The following is a 23,537-nucleotide window of genomic DNA, read 5'->3' as shown; positions in this document are numbered from 1 at the left end:
TTGTCCCCTTTTCCATAGAACATTTTTTCTTTACAAATGTTAACAAAATGGATTAGCTATGGCCTGTGGTTGTGCTTCCTTGGTTATTGCTGGGTATGAGACTATATGAGGCTAGATAACTGGCCACATAGAGCAGATTTGGCAGTTTCTTATGCCTCTATGTTTCATATTTCCCATCTCTTCAGCATATCCCCTATGTGAGACTTCTCAGTTGCTGGAAGAACCATATCAGCAAGTTCTGCAGGGAGAAGTTCATTATGGCCGCTACATATTTAGTGTTCCTATTACATTAAGATCTGCCTATTCATATTAATTCATGAGTTTCAAAATCTCAGAAATGTCAGTTATTCTTCCTAGCTTCCTCTGACCTTTATTCTTTCTTGACAGGTTAGTCCATTTGGGCACATTACCTTATCTCCCTAGTCTTTTTTCTTATTCACAAGGTTGGGTAAAGAATAGTTCTGTTTCTTCTGTGTCCTCTGAATTTATTCACAAGCTTTCATCAGCCCAGTTGAGGAAAAATCATACTTCCTTTCTTATGGATAGTCTCACCCCTTGAGTAACTCATCTTTCTAATAGCACTTTTTAAAAGCAGTTGAATGAAAAAAAGTAAATAGATAGATTTTTGCCTAAGAAACAATAAAATAAGTTATAATATCTTTGCTTTAAAATCATGGCTTGAGATCTCTGGGTGGCTCAGTGGTTTGGTGCCTGCCTTCGGCCCAGGGTGTGATCCTGGAGACCCGGGATTGAGTCCCACATTGGGCTCCCTGCATGGAGCCTGCTTCTTCTTCTGCCTGTGTCTCTGCCTCTCTCTCTGTGTCTCTCATGAATAAATAAATAAAACCTTAAAAAAAAAAAAAAGAAATATTTAAAAATAAATAAATAAAATCATGGCTTAATTTTTTAGGTTGGAGCTTGGCACTCTCCTATTCTGAAATATTCCAGATCCATAATAATTTCCAGGTATTATAAGCTCTTAATTGTCAAAGCTTAAAAATAATATATATACTAGTACTTTCCTTTTCATGTTGTTGGACTTTTTTCTCATAGTCCTCATGCTTTTTCCCTGACTTTCCTTGTTACCATATTCTCTGTGTCACTTTTAGCCACTGAATAATTGCCTTCTATTTGGAATGTAATTTATTTCCCTTTTTATCCTTGGCCCAGATTTGTTTGATTTCTCATTATGTAAAAATGAGCAAGAAAGCAAAACTTACTACTCTGTAGCCGATTAAAATGGAAAATAATTTGAGGTTTAGAGGATAATAAGTTTTATTTTTCTATCCATTATAAAAGTAAGAAAATTTAGGGAAAATATAGAAAACTAAAAAAAGGGGGGAAAAATCCATATCCTACCACCCGAAGTAATCACCATTACTGTATTTCTTCATCTTTTCTCCTATGCATACGTTTTTATATAAACTTGTGACCATCCTCGAATAATAATATGATACTGTAAATATTTTAAATAACTTGGATCATGGACTCAGCTTGGCTAGAAATGCATTTGTATCATTTTAAATAGATTTTTTAAGGTTTTTGGTAAATATTTATTAAACAAAATGAGTGAATCCTTGTCCCTCTCTTGCCTCAATTTTCCCATGTCTCAAGCATGATAAATTAGTTTATAAGAGGTTTGTGAGGATTAGTGAAAATATGTAAATGTGTGAAGCAGCTAGGTCTTGTCATAACTCTCCTGGCTATAACATCACATTTTTTTCCCTAGAGAGCCCTGCTGGAGAAGAAGCAGAGGAAAAAGCGCCTTGAGCCGCTCATGGTACAACCAAATCCAGAAGCCAGGCTACGTCGATCAAAGCCAAGAGGTAGCGAGGAGCAAACTCCTTTGGTGGAACCTCATACCCCACAGAATGAGGTCATCCTACATGGTGTGTGTTTAGGCAGCATCCCTTCCCACTAGGTACAGTTTTCAAAAACCTAGCAGAAGGCAGGAAGATTCTCAGATGGACCAGAGGGACAATATTAGCATCATTACTAGGTACCTTCGTAAATCTTTGGGTCTTTGAGTTAAAATAAAAGCAATAGTTTGATTAGTGAAGGGTACCTTGCAGTATGTGTCCATCCTAAAACTGTTGTTTTCATTGCCAAATGAATTAGTCCAGAAGGGCCTATTTGAGGAACATACAGTCTTGATTGTTGCATCATGACAGAGTAAGCCACGATGCCAAGAGTAGTTGAGAGCACCCATTCTTCCAATAGATAGGACTCATTGGGCCACATGAAGTGGTGAGCTGTTGACTTGGACAGGATCTGAACTTTGAGGGGCCTACTTTGTTTTCATGATCTCATTCTTTGGTTTCTAAAGTATAACATCAAGTACATTTTATTTGGTAACAGTCAGAACATGTTAATAAAATGAACACCAGTCCTGAGTTCCTCTATTGACAAATGTCCATGTGGATATTAAGGAAGAAGTGAAATGCTTTTTGGTTCTTAATTCTAATCATATACACCAGAACCACCCAGCCAAATAACAGATAATACTTTCCTCTTTTTTCCTTTCTTTTGGACCCTAGGCATTGATGGTCCAGCTGCCTTCTTGAAGCCAGATGCTCAATATTTGGAAACCAAACTTCATGTTGTCTCAGTAGACTCTTCTGCTCTGGAAGAGGATACCGAAGGAAGTGTTGATGGAGAAGGCGCTTTGGATACTGTGTCCAAGCCAGATCTCCAGGAGATTCTCCAAAAACATGGTGAGGATTGGTAATGATTGTAAGGCAGTTAATCATCTTAGCCATGTATAATCTTTTCCTTTCTTTCATTGTCAGTTAACAATCTAGATGATTCAAAATTGCTTGGAATGTGGCTTATGGCTTTACAGAGGTGAGACAGTATTATGCATCTTTGACATCTGAGAATTGACCATTCTCAGATGACCCTGGATTCACCTCACCCTACAAGTACAACTACATAACTAGCAAATCATCCTGAATACCCTGTTGACCTGAAGACTGGCAGAACATACTCCACAACTAAAGGTAGAGAAGAGGCTGCATTGAAGAAGGCAGGAAGCATGGAGACGTGGTTTGGGAGAAAAGTGGATCAGAGCTGCTGTGGTAGGGAGGGAGGTGCAGTCGTGGAGAAGGGCAAGAGACAGACTCACGCAGGGGAGTGCACATATAGTACTAGAGTCCCTATAGCAATTGGCTTGGAAAGTGAGAGGGGCTGGATTTTGTGAGTTCTTGCGAGCATCAGGGCTTAAAGCTTGGTGTTCTGAAGGTCAGTGGGCTTTGCTCAAGGAGAGCTTGGAGGGCGCCATGCAGTTCCTAGAGAAAAGGCAGGCAAAAGACCTGTGGACATACACCGTAGAAACAACGATCTGAAGAGTGCCCAGGGCACACAGTGGGAAGGTTAGTTGCTCATCTTGGAGCATTTCCCAGAGAGAGAGCATTCATGGCGACACCCCTCCAGGAACAAAGAAACTGGCAGGTGCCATTTCTCTCCCCTGCTCCTTAGCGTAGGCACATAGCCACCTGTGAGAACCAGTGCAACACTGACACTCACTACCTAACTTGCTTACACCAAGCCCCACTCCACCCTTGGATCTGCTCACCCTTCCTAGTTATGCATGCCTCAGTCCCTGAAGTGGGTAGTCCCCTCTCCAAATCCCTCCCCCAGGCCAAACCCCTGTCCACGTTTTGTCTCCTGACCTGGAAGTGTGAGGCCCCAGTTCCATTGGCAGTGGTAACAGGTCTCATTTCACAAACAGACCAGAGCAGACCTAATTAAAACATGCCACATTCAGGCCAGGGACTAAACACTGCCAATAACAGGCAAAGAGAACCTCTGCAGATGATTATCCTGAAGGATAGAGCAGACAGGACACAACTGCAGAGCACATGCAGCACACATTCCTGGAAACACCAGGCCTTGAGAAACGGGACACTATACTGCAGGGCACTGTAACATATCTTCTTGATAAAGTCATTACCTTCAAGAACAGAAGACACAGCTGACTTTTCTAACACAGAGAAATAGGCACTGAGAGACAAAGTGAGAAGACAGGGGAATTTGTCCCAAATGAAAGAACAGGACAAGGCCATAGCCAGAGATCTAAGTGAAACAGGTATAAGTAACATACCTGATGGAGGATTTAAAAAAATTATCATGAGGATATTCACGGGTTGAGAAAAGAGTAGAGGACATCAGTGAGACCATTAATACAGAGATAAGGAATAACAGCAGAGAAAAAGGGCTCAATAGACAAAATGAGAAACGTGCTTGATGGAATGAACAGCACGCTAGAAGAAGCAGAGGAACAAATTAACGACCTCAGAGACAGAGTAATGGAAAATAATCAAGCTGAACAAAAGAGAGAAAAAGAATTTTGGAACACTAGAATAGACTTTGGCAACTCAGTGACTCCATCAAACACAATAACATTTGTATTATAGGAGTCACAAAAAGAGAGAGAGAAAAGGGGCAAGAGAATTTATTTGAGGAAATAATTGCTGAAAAGTTCCCTAATCTGAGAAAAGAAACAAATATCTGTATTGAGGAGGTACAGAACAGATCCACACTGAGACATATTGTAATTAAAATGTCAAAATATAGTGTTTAAGAAGAAATATTAAAAGCAGCAAGGCAGGGGCACCTGGGTTGTGCAGTCAGTTGAGTGGCCAGCTCTTGATTTTGGCTCAGGTCATGATCTTGGAGTCATGAGATCAAGCCCCATGTCAAGCTCTACACTCAGTGCAGAGAGTCCTCTTGAGACTCTCTCTCCCTCTGCCCCTCCCCCTATACACTCAAATAAACAAACAAACAAATAAATAAACAAATAAAGCAGCAAATCAAAAGAAGACAATACAAAGGAAACCCCATAAGAATGTTTAGCAGATTTTTCAGCAGAAACTTTCTAAGCCTGAAAGGAGTGGCATGATATATTCAAAATGCTGAATGGGAAAAACCTGTAGCCAAGAATACTCTGTTTAGCAAGACTGTCTTTCAGAATAGAAGGAGAGATAAAGGGTTTCCAGACAAACAAAAACTAAAGGAGTTGTGACCATTAAACCAGACTTGCAAGAAACATTAAAGGAGGGTCTTGAATGGAAAGGAAAGACCAAAAATGACAGTGTGAAGATAGGAAACACAAAAGCAGTAAAAATGAATATTTCTGTAAAAAATAAATCAAGGAACTCACAAAATGAAAGGATATAAAATATGATACCATATACCTAAATGTAGGGAGGAGAGGAATAAAGAATGGTTTCAAACTTAAATGACCATAAACTTAATACAGATCACTATATGCAGATGTTATATGCAAACCTAATGGGAACCACAAGTCAAAAACCACTAATAAATATGCAAAGAATAAAGAGAAAGAAATCCGAATATATCACTAAAGAAAACCAACAAACCATGAAACAAAGACAAGAAAGAATCAGAGAAAAATCTTCAGAAACAACCACCAAACAAGTAATAAAATAGCATAAATACATATCTATCAATAATTAGTCTGAATGTAAATGGACAAAATTTACAATTTTACAAAATTTACAATCCAAACCAAAGACCTAGGGTGACGGAATGCATAAAGAAACAACATGAAAAAAAAAAAAGAAACAACATGAGACCCACCCATATGCTTACAACAGACTCATTTTTTTATTTTTTATTTTTTTAATAAATTTTTATTTATTTATGATAGTCACACAGAGAGAGAGAGAGAGGCAGAGACACAGGCAGAGGGAGAAGCAGGCTCCATGCACCAGGAGCCCGACGTGGGATTTGATCCTGGGTCTCCAGGATCGCACCCTGGGCCAAAGGCAGGTGCCAAACCGCTGCGCCACCCAGGGATCCCAACAACAGACTCATTTTAGACCAGAAGACACCTACAGATTGAAAGTGAGGGAATGGAGAAAATTTATCATGCAAGTGGATGTAAAAAAAAAAAAAGCCAGAGTAGCAACACTTATATCAGACAAATTAGACTTTAAAACAAAGACTGTAACAAGAGACAAAGAAGGACACTATATAATCATAAAGGAGACAATCCAACAAGAAGATATAATGACTGTAAATATTAATGCACCCAACATTTTAGCACCCAAATACACAAAACAGTTAAAACAGGGGCACCTGGGTGGCTCAGTGATTGAGCATCTGCCTTCGACTCAGGTAGTGATCTGGAGTCCTGGTATCAAGTCCCACATCAGGCTCCCCAAAGGGAGCCTGCTTCTCCCTCTGCCTATGTCTCTGCCTCTCTCTCTGTGCCTCTCATGAATAAATAAAATAAAATCTTAAAAAAAAAAACAGTTAATAACAAACATAAAAGAACTAATTGAAAATAATACAATAATAATAGGGGACTTTAACACTCCTTACATCGATAGAGAGATCATCCAAACACAAAATCAAGAAGGAAAGTGGCTTTGAATGACAAAGTGGACCAGATGGATTTCACAGATATATTCAGAACATCCCATCCTAAAACAGCAGAACGCACATTCTTTTCAAATGCACATGGAACATTTTCCAGAATACATCACATATTACACCACAAAACAAGCCTTAACAAATTCAAAAGGATCGAAGTCCTACCTTGCATCTTTTCTGACTATAGCACTATAAAACTACAAGTCAACTACAAGAAAAAGAAAATCTCTGGAAAGACCACAAATACCTGAAAGTTAAATAACATGGTACTAAACAATGGAGGGGTCAACCAGGAAATGAAAGAAGAAATTAAAAAGTACATGGAAACAAATGAAAATGAAAACACAGTGGTTCAAAAGCCTTTGGGATGCAGCTAAAACAAATCTAAGTGGGAAGTTTCTGGCAATGCAGGCCTGCTTTAAGAAGCAAGAAAAACCTCAAATACGTTACCTAACCTTATACCTAAAGGAGCTAGAAAAACAACAAAAATCCCTAAAACCAGCAGAAGGAAGGAAATAATAAAGATTAAAGGAGGAAAAAAAAAAAAGTAGAACAGATCTATGAAACTAGGAGCTGATACTTTGAAAAAAATCAATAAAGTTGATAAATCTTTAGCCAGACTTATCAAGAAAAAAAGAAAAGTGGTTCAAATAAAATTACAAATGAGAGAGGAGAAATAACCAACAGCACAGAAATACAGTTATAAGAGGATATTATGAAAGATTATATGCCAACCAAATTGGACAACCTGGAAGAAATGGATAAATTCCCAGGAAATATAACCTACTAAAATGGAAACAGGAAGAAATAGAAAATTTGAGCAGACCAATTACCAGAAAATAAGTAACCCCAAAAATCAGTTATCAGAATCAGTAATCAAAAACTCCCAACAAACAAAAGTCCAGGACCAGATAGCTTTACAGGTGACTTCTACCAAACATTTAAAGAATTAATACCTATTTTTCTCAAACTATCCCAAAAAATAGAAGAGGAAGGAAAACTTCCAGTTTCATTCTGTGAGACAGCATTACCCTGATACCAAAACCAGATAAAGATACCACAAAAAAAGAGAACTATAGGCCAATATCTCTGATGATGAACATAGATGCAAAGATCCCCAACAAAATACTTGCAAATTGAATCATCCAACAATACATTAAAAAAATAATTCACCGTGCTCAAGTGGGTTGCAAGGGCAGTTCAATATTTGCAAATCAATCCACATAATACATCATATCAATAAGAAAGGGCAAACAGTGTAGAGGTTCCTCAAAAAGTTAAAACAAGAACTACCCTATGATACAGCAATCACACTACTATTTACCCAAAGAATATAGAAACACTAGTTCAAAGGGATGCATGCACCCCGATGTTTAAAACAGCATTATTTATGAAAGCCAAGATATGGAAGCAGCCCAAGTGTTCATTGATTGATGAATGGATAAATAAGATAGCCCGAGTCCCACATCGGGCTCCTTGCATGGAGCCTGCTTCTCTCTCTGCCTTTGTCTCTGCCTCTCTCTGTGTGTCTCTCATGAATAAGTAAATAAAATCTTTTTTAAAAATGTGAGGATAAAATGAGAAAATAGTTTTTAATGAAATAGGGTTTTTCCCCCCGTGGGGAGCCTGATGTGGGACTTGATCCCGCCAGGATCATGACCTGAGCCAAAGGCAGATGCTCAAGCACTGAGCCACCCAGGTGCCCAATCAAATAGTTTTTAAATTTTTTTTTTTAATAAAAAGTACTTCATAAATCCAAGGGAATAGCATTTCAAACATTCCCAACTCTAATTAGTTAGACTAGAGATGAACAAAATGCTGGAAAACAAAAAAGTAACTGATGTAGAGAACAATAGATCATTGAATTTTTAAAATTGTGGTAAAATATACATAACATAAAACTTGTCATTTTTTAAGTGTACAGTTCAGTGACATTAAGTACATTCACATTGTTATGCAACTATTGCCACGATCCATTTCCAGAACTGTATATTAAAAAGGAATGGAAAAAAAAAAAGAAAAATAAATAAAAAGGAATGGAATTCTGACACAGGCTACCATGTGTTATCTGTTCATCAGTTGATAGATACATGGGTTGTTTCCACCTTCTGGATATTGTGAATAATGTTGCTGTGAACATTGGTATATAAGTATCTGTTTGAGTCTGTGCTTTTAATTCTCTTGTTACATACCCAGAAATAGAATTACCACATGTGGTAATTCTATCTTTAAATATTTTGGGAACGGAGCAGATCCGGGAACATGAGTGCGGCGGCAACTGCAGGGAAGCTGGCGCGGGCACCAGCCGACCCAGGGAAAGCCGGGGCCCCCGGAGCTGCAGCTCCCGGGGCTCCGGTGGCCGCTCCGCTGGCGAAAGAGATCCCGGAGGTCCTAGTGGACCCGCGCAGCCGGCGGCGCTACCTGCGGGGACGCTTTCTGGGCAAAGGCGGCTTTGCTAAGTGCTTCGAGATCTAGGACGCCGACACTAAGGAGGTGTTCGCTGGCAAGATCGTGCCTAAGTCGCTGCTGCTCAAGCCGCACCAGAAGGAGAAGATGTCCATGGAGATCTCCATTCACCGCAGCCTCGCTCACCAGCACATCGTAGGCTTCCACGGCTTTTTCGAGGACAGCGACTTCGTGTTCGTGGTGCTAGAGCTCTGCCGCCGGAGATCTCTCCTGGAACTCCACAAGCGGAGGAAAGCACTGACTGAGCCCGAAGCGCGCTACTACCTTCGACAGATTGTCCTTGGCTGCCAGTACTTGCACCGAAACCGGGTTATTCACCGGGACCTCAAGCTGGGTAACCTTTTCCTGAATGAGGATCTCGAGGTGAAAATAGGGGATTTTGGACTGGCAACCAAAGTGGAATATGACGGGGAACGCAAGAAGACCCTGTGTGGGACTCCTAATTACATAGCTCCTGAGGTGCTGAGCAAGAAAGGGCACAGTTTCGAGGTGGATGTGTGGTCCATTGGGTGTATCATGTATACCTTGTTAGTGGGCAAACCACCTTTTGAGACCTCTTGCCTCAAAGAGACCTACCTCCGGATCAAAAAGAATGACTACAGTATCCCCAAGCACATCAATCCTGTGGCCGCCTCCCTCATCCAGAAGATGCTCCAGACAGACCCTGCTGCCCGCCCCACCATTCACGAGCTGCTCAATGATGAGTTTTTCACTTCCGGCTACATCCCTGCCCGGCTCCCCATCACCTGTCTCACCATTGCACCCCGGTTTTCCATCGCTCCTAGCAGTCTGGACCCTAGCAACCGGAAGCCTCTTACAGTCCTCAATAAAGGCACAGAGAACCCAATGTCTGAGCGGCCTCGGGAGAAAGAGGAGCCAGCAGTCCGGGAGACCAATGAGGCAGTTGACTGCCACTTGAGGGATATGCTGCAGCAGCTACACAGCGTCAATGCATCCAAACCCTCAGAGCGGGGGCTGGTGAGGCAAGAGGAGGCTGAGGATCCCGCCTGCATCCCCATCTTCTGGGTCAGCAAGTGGGTGGACTATTCAGACAAGTACGGCCTCGGGTACCAGCTGTGCGACAACAGTGTGGGGGTGCTCTTCAACGACTCGACACGCCTGATCCTCTACAATGATGGTGACAGCCTGCAGTACATAGAGCGTGATGGCACAGAGTCCTACCTCACCGTGAGTTCCCATCCCAACTCCCTGATGAAGAAGATCACCCTCCTGAAGTATTTCCGGAACTACATGAGTGAACACTTGCTAAAGGCAGGTGCCAATATCACGCCCCGGGAAGGTGATGAGCTCGCCCGGCTCCCATACCTGCGCACCTGGTTTCGTACCCGCAGCGCCATCATCCTGCACCTCAGCAATGGCTCTGTGCAAATCAACTTCTTCCAGGACCATACCAAACTCATCCTGTGCCCACTAATGGCAGCTGTGACCTACATCGATGAGAGGCGGGATTTCCGCACGTACCGCCTGAGCCTACTGGAGGAATACGGCTGCTCCAAGGAGCTGGCCAGCCGGCTCCGCTACGCCCGCACCATGGTGGACAAGCTACTCAGCTCCCGCTCAGCTGCCAATCGTCTCAAGTCCTCTTCATAGGCCTTCCTCCCCTCTGGACTGGCACCCTTTCCCACCCCCACAGCACCTTGGCCTGTACTGGTTAGCTTCCACAGTGCCATTTTCTAGAATGTACCCTCCGGCCCTGGGGGCTGGGAAGAGCTACATCACCTTTGCTGATGGGGGTCACCATGTAAGTTATTTTTGTACATGTTCGGGTGTGGGTTCTGTGGCCCTGTCCCCCTCTACCCCACCATATGAATTGTACAGAATATCGCTTTTGAATCTGGGACTGTCTTTTCCTTGCCTTTATATACATTAAACACATGTGAATCTTCAAAAAAAAAAATAAATAAATATTTTGGGAACCACCATACTGTTTTCCACAGTGATTGCCCTATTTTACATTGCACAAGAGTTCCAATTTCTCTGCATCTTTGCCAGTACTTATTTTCTATTTTTTTATTTGCATTTGCATTTCCCTAATGACTAGTGCTGTTGAGCATCTTTTCGTGTGCTTATTGGCCATTTATATGTCTTCTTTGAAGAAATGTCTATTCATATCCTTTACCCACTTCTGAATTGGGTTGTTTGTCTTGTTGTTGTTGAATGCGTGTTGCCGAAGTGCTTTTTCTTTTCTGGATATTAATTCTTTAATTAAGAATTAATTAAAGGGAAAGGGAAAACAAGGGATAGATCTGAGTGAGAATATGAAGAAAGAATTGTCAAAATTTGGATGAAGTAGCTATGTTTTAAGTCAGAATAGATGGAATGTGTTAAGCAAGAAAATTAAAATTATATTTGGATCGATGATTTATTTTTTAAACCAATGTTGGCAGTTTTTGACAGTTCTTCCTTTCTGCCAGGTATCTCAGGTAGTTTGAACTTTGATGAAGAGGAGACCGATGGGGAGGAAGAAGGAAAAAAATTATGTCATTCACCATATTCAGTGGCAGAGAGACCCAATTCTGCTTCTAGCCAGAAATCAACCACAGTATGTAGTTCTGAAACTTCTTCCTTTGGAACTAATTTAACTATTTCCCAAATGTATGTCTAGTATTTAAACATGATTACTGAATGAAGGTTCCTTCAAAAGATTTAAGGTCAAATTTAGTCTTGAGGTTCATGACCTCCCTAATTTCCTGCATCTCAAGCCAGCTATTAGTGGAGTTATATCCCAGTTTTGTACTTAGCTCCTTCATTATTTCCAATATTCATATACTTATTTAACTTCTCAGAGTTCCCCTTGTTTTGTCAGGAGACTAGAGACTAGGAGTAAATCACTAAATTATTTTGTCCATTAATTGTTTCTTGAGGAGAGTACGTTTTCTGATCCAACCTCCTATTGCTCATGTATGACTGTTCTTTCAGGATACAGGGGCTTCTGGTTCTGCATCCCAACAAACTGATAACCAGCTGGGAGAAGTGGAGAATTTAGAGGACTTTGCATATAGTCCTGCCCCTCGGGGTATTACAGTAAAGTGTCGGATAACCAGGGATAAAAAAGGAATGGACAGGGGTCTCTTCCCCACTTACTATATGCACTTGGAAAAGGATGAAAATCGGAAGGTATGAGAATTGGTTCTTTTTTTTTTTTTTTTTTTTTTAGAGATTTTATTTATTTACTCGTGAGAGACACAAAGAGAGAGGCAGAGACACACACAGGCAGAGGAAGAAGCAGGCTCCATGCAAGGAGCCCGATGTGGGACTTGATCCCAGAATTCCAGGATCACACCGTGAGCAGACACTCAACTGCTGAGCCACCCAGGTGTCCCGAGAATTGATTCTTAAGACAGATCTTGAGATAGAGGGGAAGAATATTGTGGGAATAGATTGTTGAAAGGTCTTAGGATAGGAGAATAACACTGGCATAGGAACAAGTTGGCTGGAAGCAGACTGTATTCATTAATTCCCAGTTGCTGTGTTCTATCTTCAAAGAGCTGATAGTCTCAGGTACAATCTACTCTACTCCAAAGAAAAAGAATATAAGAAAATGGGAAATAATATTTTAATGTAATCATTTGCACCTCTATCCTATTTTTTGGTGGAGGGAGGGTGTTACTGTGGGCTCTCTGGTTTTTATTTTAATTACGGTAGAACATGACGCTGGAAGAAAGAGCAAGTTTTAGGGAATAGAAGGAATTGGAATTATAGAAGGATATGCAAGTTAAATGTCTTATTTCTCACTCTAGAAATTCTAATTTACTTTCAACCAAATTTGAGGCAATTTAATACTTGGTAATGAACAATGTATTTTGTTTTGCTACCAGGTCTAAGCTGATGATTTTAAGAGCATAGAAATGAGATGATGATTGATATCATTATTATAACCTCTAATTTATTAAGTGTTTATGATGCACTGGGCATGTGCTTAGTGCTTTGTGTCTATATAATCTTCTGCAATCCTAATCACAACCTTGTAAGATAGGATTTCTTATCTCTGCTTTAGAGATGAGTAGCTGGGGCTTGAGGAGTGACATACCTGCCCCAAATCATGCTAAGTGGCAGAGCCCGAGTCAAACCCCTATCTGTTTGATTCCACAGTCCCTTTCCTAGTTATTGCCATTCTCCTGCTTCCCTGTTGTCCAAGTCCAGTAGGGTATGGGAAGGATACACAAGTGTGACAGTGTTCATGTCACTGGAGCCACAGGGGTTTAAAACACCAACATCCAAAAGGAATAGGAAGAAAGCAGCTGTGGTAAAGAATGGGAAGAGTGGGTAGTCAGCATCCTGTGTCTCTTGAAGTTGGAAAGACCCTCACTAATTCGGAAGCTTTTTTGAAAAAGCCACTGGAGGTTTTAGGGATAAGATTGCACATAGTTGCAGTAGTCCCCTCCCATCCACCCGGTCCAATTTTTTGCCTTCTGCAGTTTCAGTCACTTACAGTCACTGCTGTCTGGAAGCAGATGGTCCTCCTTCTGACATAGGTTGGGCAGTCAATAGTAGCCAAATGCCCCCTCTCTTCATCTTATCACATAGGCATTTTACCATCTCACATCAGCATGAGAAGAAGGGGAGTATGGTACAGTGAGATATTTTGAGAGAGAAAGACTGCATTCATACAACTTTCATTATAGTATATTGTTAGAATTGTCCTATTAGTGTTGTTGCTAATCTCTTGCTATGCCTTATTTATAATTTAAACTTTGCCCCAGGTATGTGCAGAAAAAAACATAGTTTGTATAGTGTTCAGTACTATCTGTGGTTTTAGGCATCCCCGAGGGTCTTGGGACACAGCCTCTGGTGGGTAAGGGGGTCTAGTATATATGGAGAATCCAGCTAAGTGAATTTTGAAAAGCTGTATAGTAGGGAAACCCTGATAGTGAATTCTGAGAAGCATTATAAGGATTAAAAAAAAGAATTGAAGTTCCAAAGATTGGTCTTCTCCAAGAAAACACCTAGTGGCAGATGACACTGGTGCCAGAGGAAGCACTGGGATGGGAGGCCACATGGCTTCAGCCGTCAAGGCCAAGGAGCTCATGACAGCCATCAAGGCCAAGGGGCTCATGACAGCAAGACTAAGAATGAGGAGTGGGTGCCTCTCTCCAATTTGGGTTGTCTTGTCAAGGACATAAAGTTCAGGTCCCCAGAGGAGATCTATCTTTTCCGTCTGCCCATCAGGGAATCTGTGATCTTTGAGGTATTCCTGGGATTGTTCTTCCAAGCTGAGGTTTTGAAGATCATACCTGTGCAAAAGCAGACCCATGCTGGCAGGCAGACTGGGTTCAAGGCATTTGTTGCCATTGGGAATTACAACAGACACATGTGTCTGGGTGTTAATGCTCCAACGAGGTAGCCACTGACTTCTGCAAGACCATCATTCTGGCCAAGATCTCTAGTCCCAGTGCAGCAAGGTCTCTGGGAGAACAAGACTGGAAAGCTCCACACCATCCCTTGTGAGGTGACTGGACACTGCAGCTCTGTGCTGGTGCGCCACATCCCCATCCCCAGGGGCACTGGTATCATATGGGCTGCTACACGTGGGCCAGGGGCTGCAGAGCCACGCTGGGCAACTTCGCCAAGGCCACTTTTGATGCCATCTCCAAGACCTACAGCTGTCTCATCTCAACTCTGGGAAGAGACTCTTTTCACCAAGGCTCCCTATCAGGCATTCACTTACCATCTTGTAATGACCCACACCAGATGCTGTTGCCATCATGAAGTTTTTATACAAGAAAAATTAAGGTGAATTAAGCCTGTTAAAAAACAAAAGACCAAAAGATTGACTGCTTGGTACATGATAGGCACTTGCTAAACATTTGCCAAGTAAATAGGTAGGACGGACTGTGGTGGTTCTCTTGACATTTTTGACTGGCATTTTTTCTTTTTTCCAGATATTTCTTCTTGCGGGTAGAAAGCGGAAAAAGAGCAAAACATCTAACTACCTTATTTCCACTGATCCAACAGATTTATCTCGTGAAGGGGAAAGTTATATTGGCAAGCTCAGGTGAGAGCAGCCTTGTATCACTGACCTATTCTTTCTGATACTTTTATTCCTGTAGTTTCAGAGCAATCTGTATCTTTTTTTTACTCTGAGCATGTATGATGTTGTAATCTTAAAAAAAAAGTTCACAGAGCATCTAACTCCCTTCCTTATGTTAATGAGAGATCTTTGAAACAGTGGTGATGAATATTTGGAAAATGGCAAAAGGGCTTCCATTCTGTTCCATACCTGTCCTAGATTTATATTTGTGTAGGAGAAAAAATATAGATCATTAATGGCAACTTTGTCCTCTCAATTCTAGATCCAACCTCATGGGGACCAAGTTTACAGTTTATGACCATGGTGTCAGCCCAACCAAGGCCCAAGGCCTGGTAGAAAAGGCCTATGTCCGGCAGGAGTTGGCAGCCATCTGTTACGTATGTGCCATTCTCGTAAAGCACTCTTTTTCTGAGTCTTTTCCCTAATCTCCTGGGTGTCCTGCTGGCACTTGAAACTTACCCAACACTGAGCTCATGATCTTCCTTCCCAAGCTTGTTTCTATTTCTATAATCCTCCTCTTCTGTTGCTGGTTGCATTTTTCTCTGTATATTCAAGTTTTAATTATTTATGAATTGCCAAGTTTGGTTATTTTTTATTTTTTTCTTTAAAAATTTTTCTTATATTCAAATTCAATTAATTAACATATAGTGTATCATTAGTTTCAGTGGTAGAGTTCTATTATTCATCAGTTGCATACAACACCCATTTCACCACCATGTCCTCCTTTACGCCCATCACCCAGCTACCCCATCCCCCCAACCCCTTTGCCTCCAGCAATCCTTAGTTTACTTCCTAGAATTCAGAGTCTCTTACAGTTTGTCTCCTTCTCTGATTTCGCATTTCTTGTCTTACCTGCTCTTTCATTTTCCTAAAACACAGCTTCAGTAGATCCTGTAGTTTTCCTGTTTCAAATCTTCTAACGACTACCCATTGCATCCAGAATAAAGCCCTAATGTGTTAGCCTTTCCTCCCAGACTCCTCTAGTGGTCCTGGCCCCTCCTGTTCCCCTGTTCTAGCCATGACAGCCCCCTGTCATTCCTTTGCTGCACCATGTGATCTTTCTTCATCCAAGAGCCTTCCTTCCCTTTCCTTGTCCTTTATCTAATCAATTGATGCCATTGGAGAAGTCTTTCCTGACCATTGATAGAGTCTACCTTATGTACACATCCCCGTGGCACCCTGTGCTTCTTCTTGTAACTAATACATTATACTTATTACTGCTTGTTCAACCTGAACCTTCTCTACCCATTTGCAAACTCTTACTCTTTGCTACATCCTCACTAGCAGAGGGACCAGTGCAGGTAGGCACTCAAAGCCTTGTTGAGTAAAAGAAAGCAAGAATCAAATAACCTGACTCAGCTGTTGCTTTGATTCCAAAGTCTTAACTTTAGCTTAATTTAGAATTAATCTCATCATTTCCCATTTCCCATGAGGTTTTATCTATGTGACTGAGAAGCATTTGACTTAGTATTTTGTAACATAGTGTATTTTTTCTCCCACCTTCAGAATCCATTAAATATTTCAATTATGTATAACTTTCATATGTATGTACATATGTATGTGTATGTATGTATAGGTATACAAACACAAACGTATATACTTACCTATTTGCTGTGTTATTTTATTCATATATAGTCTTCCTGGCCTGACAGGTGTTTAAGGTTTTTTTTAAGGTTTGTTTCCTTTTTTTTTTTTTTAAGATTTTATTTATTCATGAGAGATAGAGACAGAAGCAGAGCCAAAGGCAGACACTGAAGTACTGAGCCACCCAGGCATCCCATGTTTCTTTTTTTTAAGATTTTATTTATTAATGAGAGACACAGAGAGAGCGAGAGAGAGAGCACGTGGCAGACACAGGCAGAAGGAGAAGCAGGCTCCGTGCAGGGAGCCTGACATGGGACTTGATCCAAGGTCTCCAGGATCAGGCCCTGGGCTGAACGTGGCGCTAAACTACTGGGCCACCTGGGCTGCCCATTTTTTTTTCTTTTTAATTGAGTTATAATTGACATATTGGTTTCAGATGTATAATGTAATGACTTTTTTTTTTTTTTTTTAGTTTTTAAAAACTACTTATTTTTAAAGATCTTATTTATTTGAGAGAGTGAGAGCGAGCGAGCATGAGAGGGGACGAGGGGCAGAGGGAGAGGCAGACTTTCTCTGAGCAGGGAGCCCAATGTGGACTCAATCCCAGGATCTCGAGACCATGACCTGAGCCATAAGCAGATGCTTAACCAACTGAGCCACCTAGGCGCCCCAAGATTTATTTATTTATTTGAGAGAAAGTGTGTGTGCACACGTGAGTGGTGGGAGCAGTAGAGGGAGAGAATTCTCCAAGTAGACTCTGCCCTTACTGTAGAGCCCAATGTGAGGCTGGATCTCAGGACCCATGATGTGACCTGAGCCGAAACCAAGAGTTAGACACTTAACTGACTGAGCCACCCAGGTGCCCCAATGTAATGATTTTATATATGTATATATTGCAAGATGATCATCACAGTAAGTCTAGTTAACATCCATCACCACACATGGTTATAATTTTTTTCTTGTGATGAGAACTTCCATGATCTACTCTTAGCAACTTTCAAATATTTACAATATTATTGTTTCCTGTTTGTATAGTTGACATACATAGTTTCAAGTATACTACTTAGGGATTTATACATTATGCTATGTTCACCGGAAGTGTAGCTACCATCTGTCCCAATACTGGTGACTATATTTCTTACGCTGACATGGGCATTTGAATTTTTTGCCTCCTGCTATAAGCCCTATGTAATTTGAACTATAATTCTCACTGTATATCATATAGTGCCATGTCCTCATTGAGAAATAAATATTTATTGATGATGACAGCATTGGACAGTTTGCTCACAATTGTCTCAAATTTCACTTAACGCTAAAGAATAAGAATAAAGTTTCAAGCCTAGAATAGAATCTGTTCTAAGTTCAAGTGTTCACATTAGGTTTAAAAGGAGGTACAGTATTACTTTTTCTTTTTTCCTTTTTTTTTTTTTTTTATGGGAGAAGGAGCCAATGCAATGGCTAGTCTTTATTGGAAAGAAGAAACTTCACAGCACATTTTGAGTAAATTAGTGCAAAGGCTCAGTGGGCCAATTAGTGGGGCACCAGCTTGTAATGGGTTCCACAGCTAGGGCATTGCTGGGCCTCGCTTTTGTGCAGCCAAAACTGGATGACGGTACTATTGTCCTCTTCACAGATGCAGCCCACTATTCGCTTGTTGGTGATAGATGGGACTAAATTAGGGTCTTCTTTGGTGCCTGCAGCTGCCTTTGGGGCTAGAATATTGTATGGGTCCAGCCCCTTCCTTTCAGCCATCATGACCTCCCTCTCCAGCCCTGTCACCTGCTCGTCATCAGTAGGAACACCACCTCCAGACGCCATTGAGCGCACCGCGGCAACTCCTTTGGGACCACGAGCCCTGAGGGCCTGTGCAGCCAGCGCTCCAACTCCTCGAAGTAACCTTGAAGCCATCACGCCCGCTACAAGCAGCCTATTACTTTTCTTTTTTTGATTTTCTGTCTCTCTTCATTTTCCTACAGTAAAGTAATAAAATAATTTCTGGTCTTTTTGACATCATCACTGGACATTTTGCATGCCCAAGAAAGTCTTGTGTTAAGAATGTGGGCTTCTTTTTCCTTTCTGTTTCCAAGTCCCTGCCTTATTGTCCTATCTTCCAGGAAACAAATGTACTTGGATTTAAAGGTCCTAGGAAAATGTCTGTGATCATTCCAGGGATGAATATGAATCACGAACGGATCCCATTTCAGCCACGAAATGTAAGTACAGAAATATTTAATCAGCAAAGGCATCTGAAAGACAAGAATACAATACAGACAAGATCAATACCAAAAAGTATTGATTCTTGCAGAACCTCAAATTGGAGTATAGCTCATACCCTTCTCTAGGAGAGTGATCACTCCAGAACATCAGGATAAGTGCAATTGCACAGTAATTGCTAAATTGACATGAAACCACTTAATCTGCAAAGAGAAATGCTAGATAATCTATCAGAAACTTAAAATCTGCCTTAACTTTTAGCATTCTTTGTTTCTGTTGTACCCTTTCTGAAACGGAGACAATACTCCCCAACTCTACCTTCTACATCACAATGCTGAGAGTGAATGATTTCCTGTGGTTTTCAGTACAATGATTTTTCCTTCAAACAGGACCACGAGAGCTTGCTTTCCAAATGGCAAAACAAAACCATGGAGAACTTGATTGAACTGCACAACAAGGCCCCGGTTTGGAATGATGACACACAGTCCTATGTCCTGAACTTCCATGGCCGGGTCACTCAGGCATCTGTGAAGAACTTTCAGATAGTCCATGACAATGACCGTAAGCCTGCAGGAAGGGCTGGGTGGGAATAGGAGGAAAGATGTTCTTACATGGTGGGGAAACAAGCATTTCCTATCATTGACAGGAAGTTCTGTTCATGGCAGAATTATTTAAGAAAGAAATTATTTCTTTGGAAAGGCTAAAGTGCAGTTTTATTTATGTATTTTACTTTTAAAGACTTATTTATCTATTTGGGGCAGAAAAGGGAAGAGAGAGAGGGAGGAAGAGAATCCTAAGCAGGCTCCACGCTGGGTGTGGAGCCTGATAAAGGGCTCGATCTCATGACCCTGAGATTATGACCCCAAGCTGAAACCAAGAGTTGGATGCTCAACTGACTGAGCTACCCAGGCATCCCTAAAGTGGCAGTTTTATTTTATTTTTATTTTTATTTTTTAAGATTTTATTTATTCATTCATGAGAGACACAGAGAGATAAAGAGAGAGGCAGAGACACAGGCAGAGGGAGAAGCAGGCATCATACAGAGAGCCTGACGTGAGACTCAATCCAGCGTCTCCAGGATCACGCCCTGGTCTGCAGGCGGCGCCAAACCGCTGCGCCACCGGGGCTGCCCAAAGCGGCAGTTTTAAAGTAAAACTTCTGAACCACTGTTGGGCAAGCAGACACAATGGCCCTCACTCAGTAAAGGTTCCTCAGCACGTCTAGCCCTTGGAGCTTGTGCTGCTCCCTCCTCTGACCATTTCATGCTAGTCAGGAGTAGCCTCCTGCTTTCTGAGAGGAAGAGAAATAGAAACTTGGCTCACAGTTAGCAGTCTTGTCAATGTCTCTTTCCATCCTTCTCAAGGTTTCCCATTTTAAAGAAACTGGTGGTTGACTGATGTATTTGGAGTCTTCTGTGTATCCTAAGTAGGCTTTTTCCCAGTACAGCTCCATTATCTTCTAATGTCCTAATTTCTTTCTGTTTCTAGCTGACTACATAGTCATGCAGTTTGGACGTGTGGCAGACGATGTGTTCACCCTGGACTACAACTACCCGCTGTGTGCACTTCAGGCCTTTGCCATTGGCCTTTCTAGCTTTGACAGCAAGCTAGCCTGTGAATGAGGGAAACAGCCGGCGCCGAACTTTCTCACTCAGAGCTTTCAGAAGCCAATAATTGCCTCCTTTGCTTTTGCCCCAGGACATGAAGAGCGATAGGCTGCCCCTTTGGGAGTCATCCCTGAATGTATGTATATGTGTCTATACACATGTGCGTGTTTACACATATGCCTATGTGTACACACACACATATGTACACACACAATCAACTTCTCTGGGTTTTACAGACCCGGACAATGATCACAGCTTAACATGGGTGAGAGGCTGTTCACAGCACAGGGGTTCTTGCCCAGAGCACATTGGTAACTCCTGAGGCTGTTGCCCCACAGATTCGGACCTTGAGAGCCAGACTTCCTATGCTTGGAGACGTACAGCTAGAATCAGGTCTAATGATTAAATACTTGGGTTTTTTTTTTTTTTTTTGAAGACCTTTCCAGAGTGGGACAGTTCCCTAAATTGCCTTTAGTTTTCAGGTCTGCACATTTTTTCCATAAATGGCCAGAGAGTCTTTCACAGCTGCTAAGCTTTGTTGTATTACAAGCACAGCCATGGCCAGTTCATAAACCAGTGAGTGTGGCTGTGTCCCACTGAAACGTTATTTACAAAAAACAGGCAGCAGGCCAGATTTGGCCTGGGGACTGGGTTGCTGGCCCCTGCTCCAGATATATTTCTTTACGCTATGGTCCTCTCGGCATCTTCCAGAATGGGCCTGTGGTCATGACATCATATGAGTGGGAAATGGACAACTCTAGGAAGCAACAGTCCCACGGACTGGATCCAAAAAGGTACTCAGTTCCGTCCACATAGCTTTTACCTTATTTTTTAAAATTTATTTTTATTATTTTTTTTAAAGTATGCTTTACAAGCAGCCCCGGTGGCTCAGCAGTTTAGCGCCACCTTTGGCCCAGGGCCTGATCCTGGAGTCCCGGGATCGAGTCCCACATCAGGCTCCCTGCATGGAGCCTGCTTCTCCCTCTGACTGTGTCTCTGCCTCTCTCTCTCTCACACATGAATAAATAAATAAATAAATCTTTAAAAAAAAAAAAGTATGCTTTACATCCAACATGGAACTTAAACTCACGACCCTGAGTTCAAGTCATGTGCTCTACTGACCAAGCTGGCCAGGTACCCCTTAAAATTTTTTAATTAAAAAAAATAAAAATAAAATTTTTAAATTTTATTTTACTCTTTTTCAACTAAGTTTTATGTCCATGTGTGGCTTTTTAAAATTTTTATTTTTATTTTCCTTTTTTTTGAAAAGTAAACTTTGTGTTTACTTTGTTTTGGTGATGATGGCTTCTAGAGCATCATTTACCTTCAGAACTGGGAAAAACCCCAACTCAGTGATCATTTTGAGTCCACACAGATAGCCTAATTCTGTGTCCTGCTGGAAGTACCCAAGGTGGGGAGACAGTGTCAGCCACTTCACCAGCCTACGAGAAGAATTTAATGCTCACTTGGAAACAAATCTAGTATCGTCTGGTCCTGATCAAAGGGAATGTGGTATTTGTGAGAGCTATCTTGCTTTCCTCGTGGGGCTTGAAGGCATGGATGTCAGAGTGCCCCTCTTCCCTCTCTTCCCTTGGAGCCGGTTGGCTCCAAGGGGCAATTGCAGTCAAAACTGCTGTGACCAAATTTGTGATCAGTGCTGTGAGAACTGTATTGTCTTAATTTCAGTTGAGGCTGAAAGCATAAACTCTAGAGACGACTTAGTCTAATGAAGCCTAAGAGTAATGTGACAGTGGCCTTCATTTCCAATCCAGGAGTGCCTCCTACAGCCATCTTACTACGCACATACCCTATAGACCATGTGAGAGGTAAGAGGACATTATGTATCAACACTTGTCATTGTCATTATCCAGAGAGGCGGCAGGGAGGCTTTGGTGAAGATCCACTAGCTGACTGAGCTCCACAGACCTTGTTAGGCAGAGCTTTGGGCCTTTCTTCTTAACATAAATATTATCAGCTCCCTAAAGCCTGGCTTATTGGTACACATCATGCTCCTGTCACTTTTCCTCACAGATCATAAGAGTTTTGCCAAGTCTTTCAGATAATTAGCACCTCCTAACAAGTCATAGGACTCTGCTTGCTACCGTTCTGCAGTCTCAGAATGCCTCTGAATCTTGAGAATCCAGGAACTTTGTGAGTTCTGCATTCAGCATCGGTCACCTCCGAAGCCTGTATGCACCAAATTCTTTGTCAGTATGGGGCAAGGAATCAGAGGTGCTTGTTCCATTATATTTCCCTCCTGTAGACTTCCTTTTTGGCTCTGCTACCTGTTGGTCCTTGCTCCACATCAAATAGCCATGGGAAGGAAAGAGATGTGGGAGATGAAAAGACTCTGCTCATCCCCTGCTGGCAAGTCCTACCTGCTTTGTTTTGACATGATTGGTTTCCATCTCAGGCATGCTTCCCATCAAGTGCCTCATTCATAGAAGTGCCCTAAAGCCCTTCAGACCTCTGGCACCACCGTCCTGATGTACTGTGTGACCCGCCCTGGTCGAAAAGAGAAAGCTGTTCACTGCTCTCCAGCTGCAGTAGATGACAGTGTCTGGGGACAGGGAGCCTGATGGGGCGACTGGATCTAATCCTGCTTCCTCCTGCTCTGTCTGGCTCTGAGACACCTATACCCCAGCTTCATGTACTCTCTGCTTGAGTATACAGGTGATTGGTTTTATATAAATCATATTTATACCTTTTGTATGCTACAGAAATAAAAGATAATTTATATAAAAATGTATCACTGGTCTTTGTGAAGTCCCATCCCTTACGGAGTTCTGCAGTCATGTTCTGGAATAGTAATTTTCATCATGTGAATCAGTTCATCCCAGGATGGCAGGAGTCTGCAGACTCAGAAGGCTGTCTTCTGGAGACTCTGGACTCCTCATATTGATGACACCAAGAATTTTCTAGATAGAAGACAGAGCTAAGAACTGAGCAGAGAGGGGACCACAGAAGAGTGGGGCTTATATTGTTCTAGATATCTGCCCCAGTCAGCCTCTTTGTTGGAGATCTTCTTTGTTGATATCACTTACTGATTTGGCAGCAAAACCAATTAAATATCTAAAACTGAAATAGACCCTCTCTTGCCTCCAAGGGTTTACATTTTAGACCTACCTTATAGAGACAAGTTGAAAAAAATTACATGTTCACAAATCTTTACTAGGCCTTCCTGCTCTTATCAGTGTTATAGTGAAAATGAGTCAC

General features: G+C 41.7%; 1 protein-coding gene and 2 pseudogenes across 8 annotated transcripts in view; 2 read left to right on the top strand and 1 right to left on the bottom strand.

Annotated features, from left to right (window-relative positions):
• TULP3 (TUB like protein 3) overlaps positions 1 to 23,066 on the top strand; it is a 68,359-nt gene extending 45,293 nt beyond the window's left edge. For 5 of the 8 annotated variants that reach the window (XM_072766237.1, XM_072766238.1, XM_025995405.2 and 2 more), the window contains 9 exons: positions 1,730 to 1,889; positions 2,538 to 2,714; positions 11,301 to 11,428; positions 11,806 to 12,003; positions 14,769 to 14,881; positions 15,180 to 15,294; positions 18,616 to 18,714; positions 19,105 to 19,276; positions 20,203 to 23,066. In XM_072766237.1, coding sequence (XP_072622338.1) covers positions 1,730 to 1,889; positions 2,538 to 2,714; positions 11,301 to 11,428; positions 11,806 to 12,003; positions 14,769 to 14,881; positions 15,180 to 15,294; positions 18,616 to 18,714; positions 19,105 to 19,276; positions 20,203 to 20,336 — 1,296 coding nt within the window. In that variant the 3' untranslated portion in view covers positions 20,337 to 23,066. The remainder of the gene's footprint in view (positions 1 to 1,729; positions 1,890 to 2,537; positions 2,715 to 11,300; positions 11,429 to 11,805; positions 12,004 to 14,768; positions 14,882 to 15,179; positions 15,295 to 18,615; positions 18,715 to 19,104; positions 19,277 to 20,202) is intronic. The other 3 variants (XM_025995407.2, XM_072766241.1, XM_072766242.1) reach the window with 1 other exon arrangement.
• On the top strand, positions 8,557 to 10,723 carry LOC140599924 (serine/threonine-protein kinase PLK1 pseudogene; annotated as a pseudogene).
• LOC112917393 (cytochrome c oxidase subunit 5B, mitochondrial pseudogene) lies at positions 17,941 to 18,452 on the bottom strand (annotated as a pseudogene).
• Positions 23,067 to 23,537: the final 471 nt, after the last annotated feature.

Source organism: Vulpes vulpes, chromosome 8 (assembly GCF_048418805.1).
Source record: "Vulpes vulpes isolate BD-2025 chromosome 8, VulVul3, whole genome shotgun sequence".
Taxonomy (NCBI): Eukaryota; Metazoa; Chordata; class Mammalia; order Carnivora; family Canidae; genus Vulpes; species Vulpes vulpes.
The sequence above is the reverse complement of the archived record's forward strand: the minus strand, read 5'-3'. Positions and strand labels throughout refer to the sequence as shown.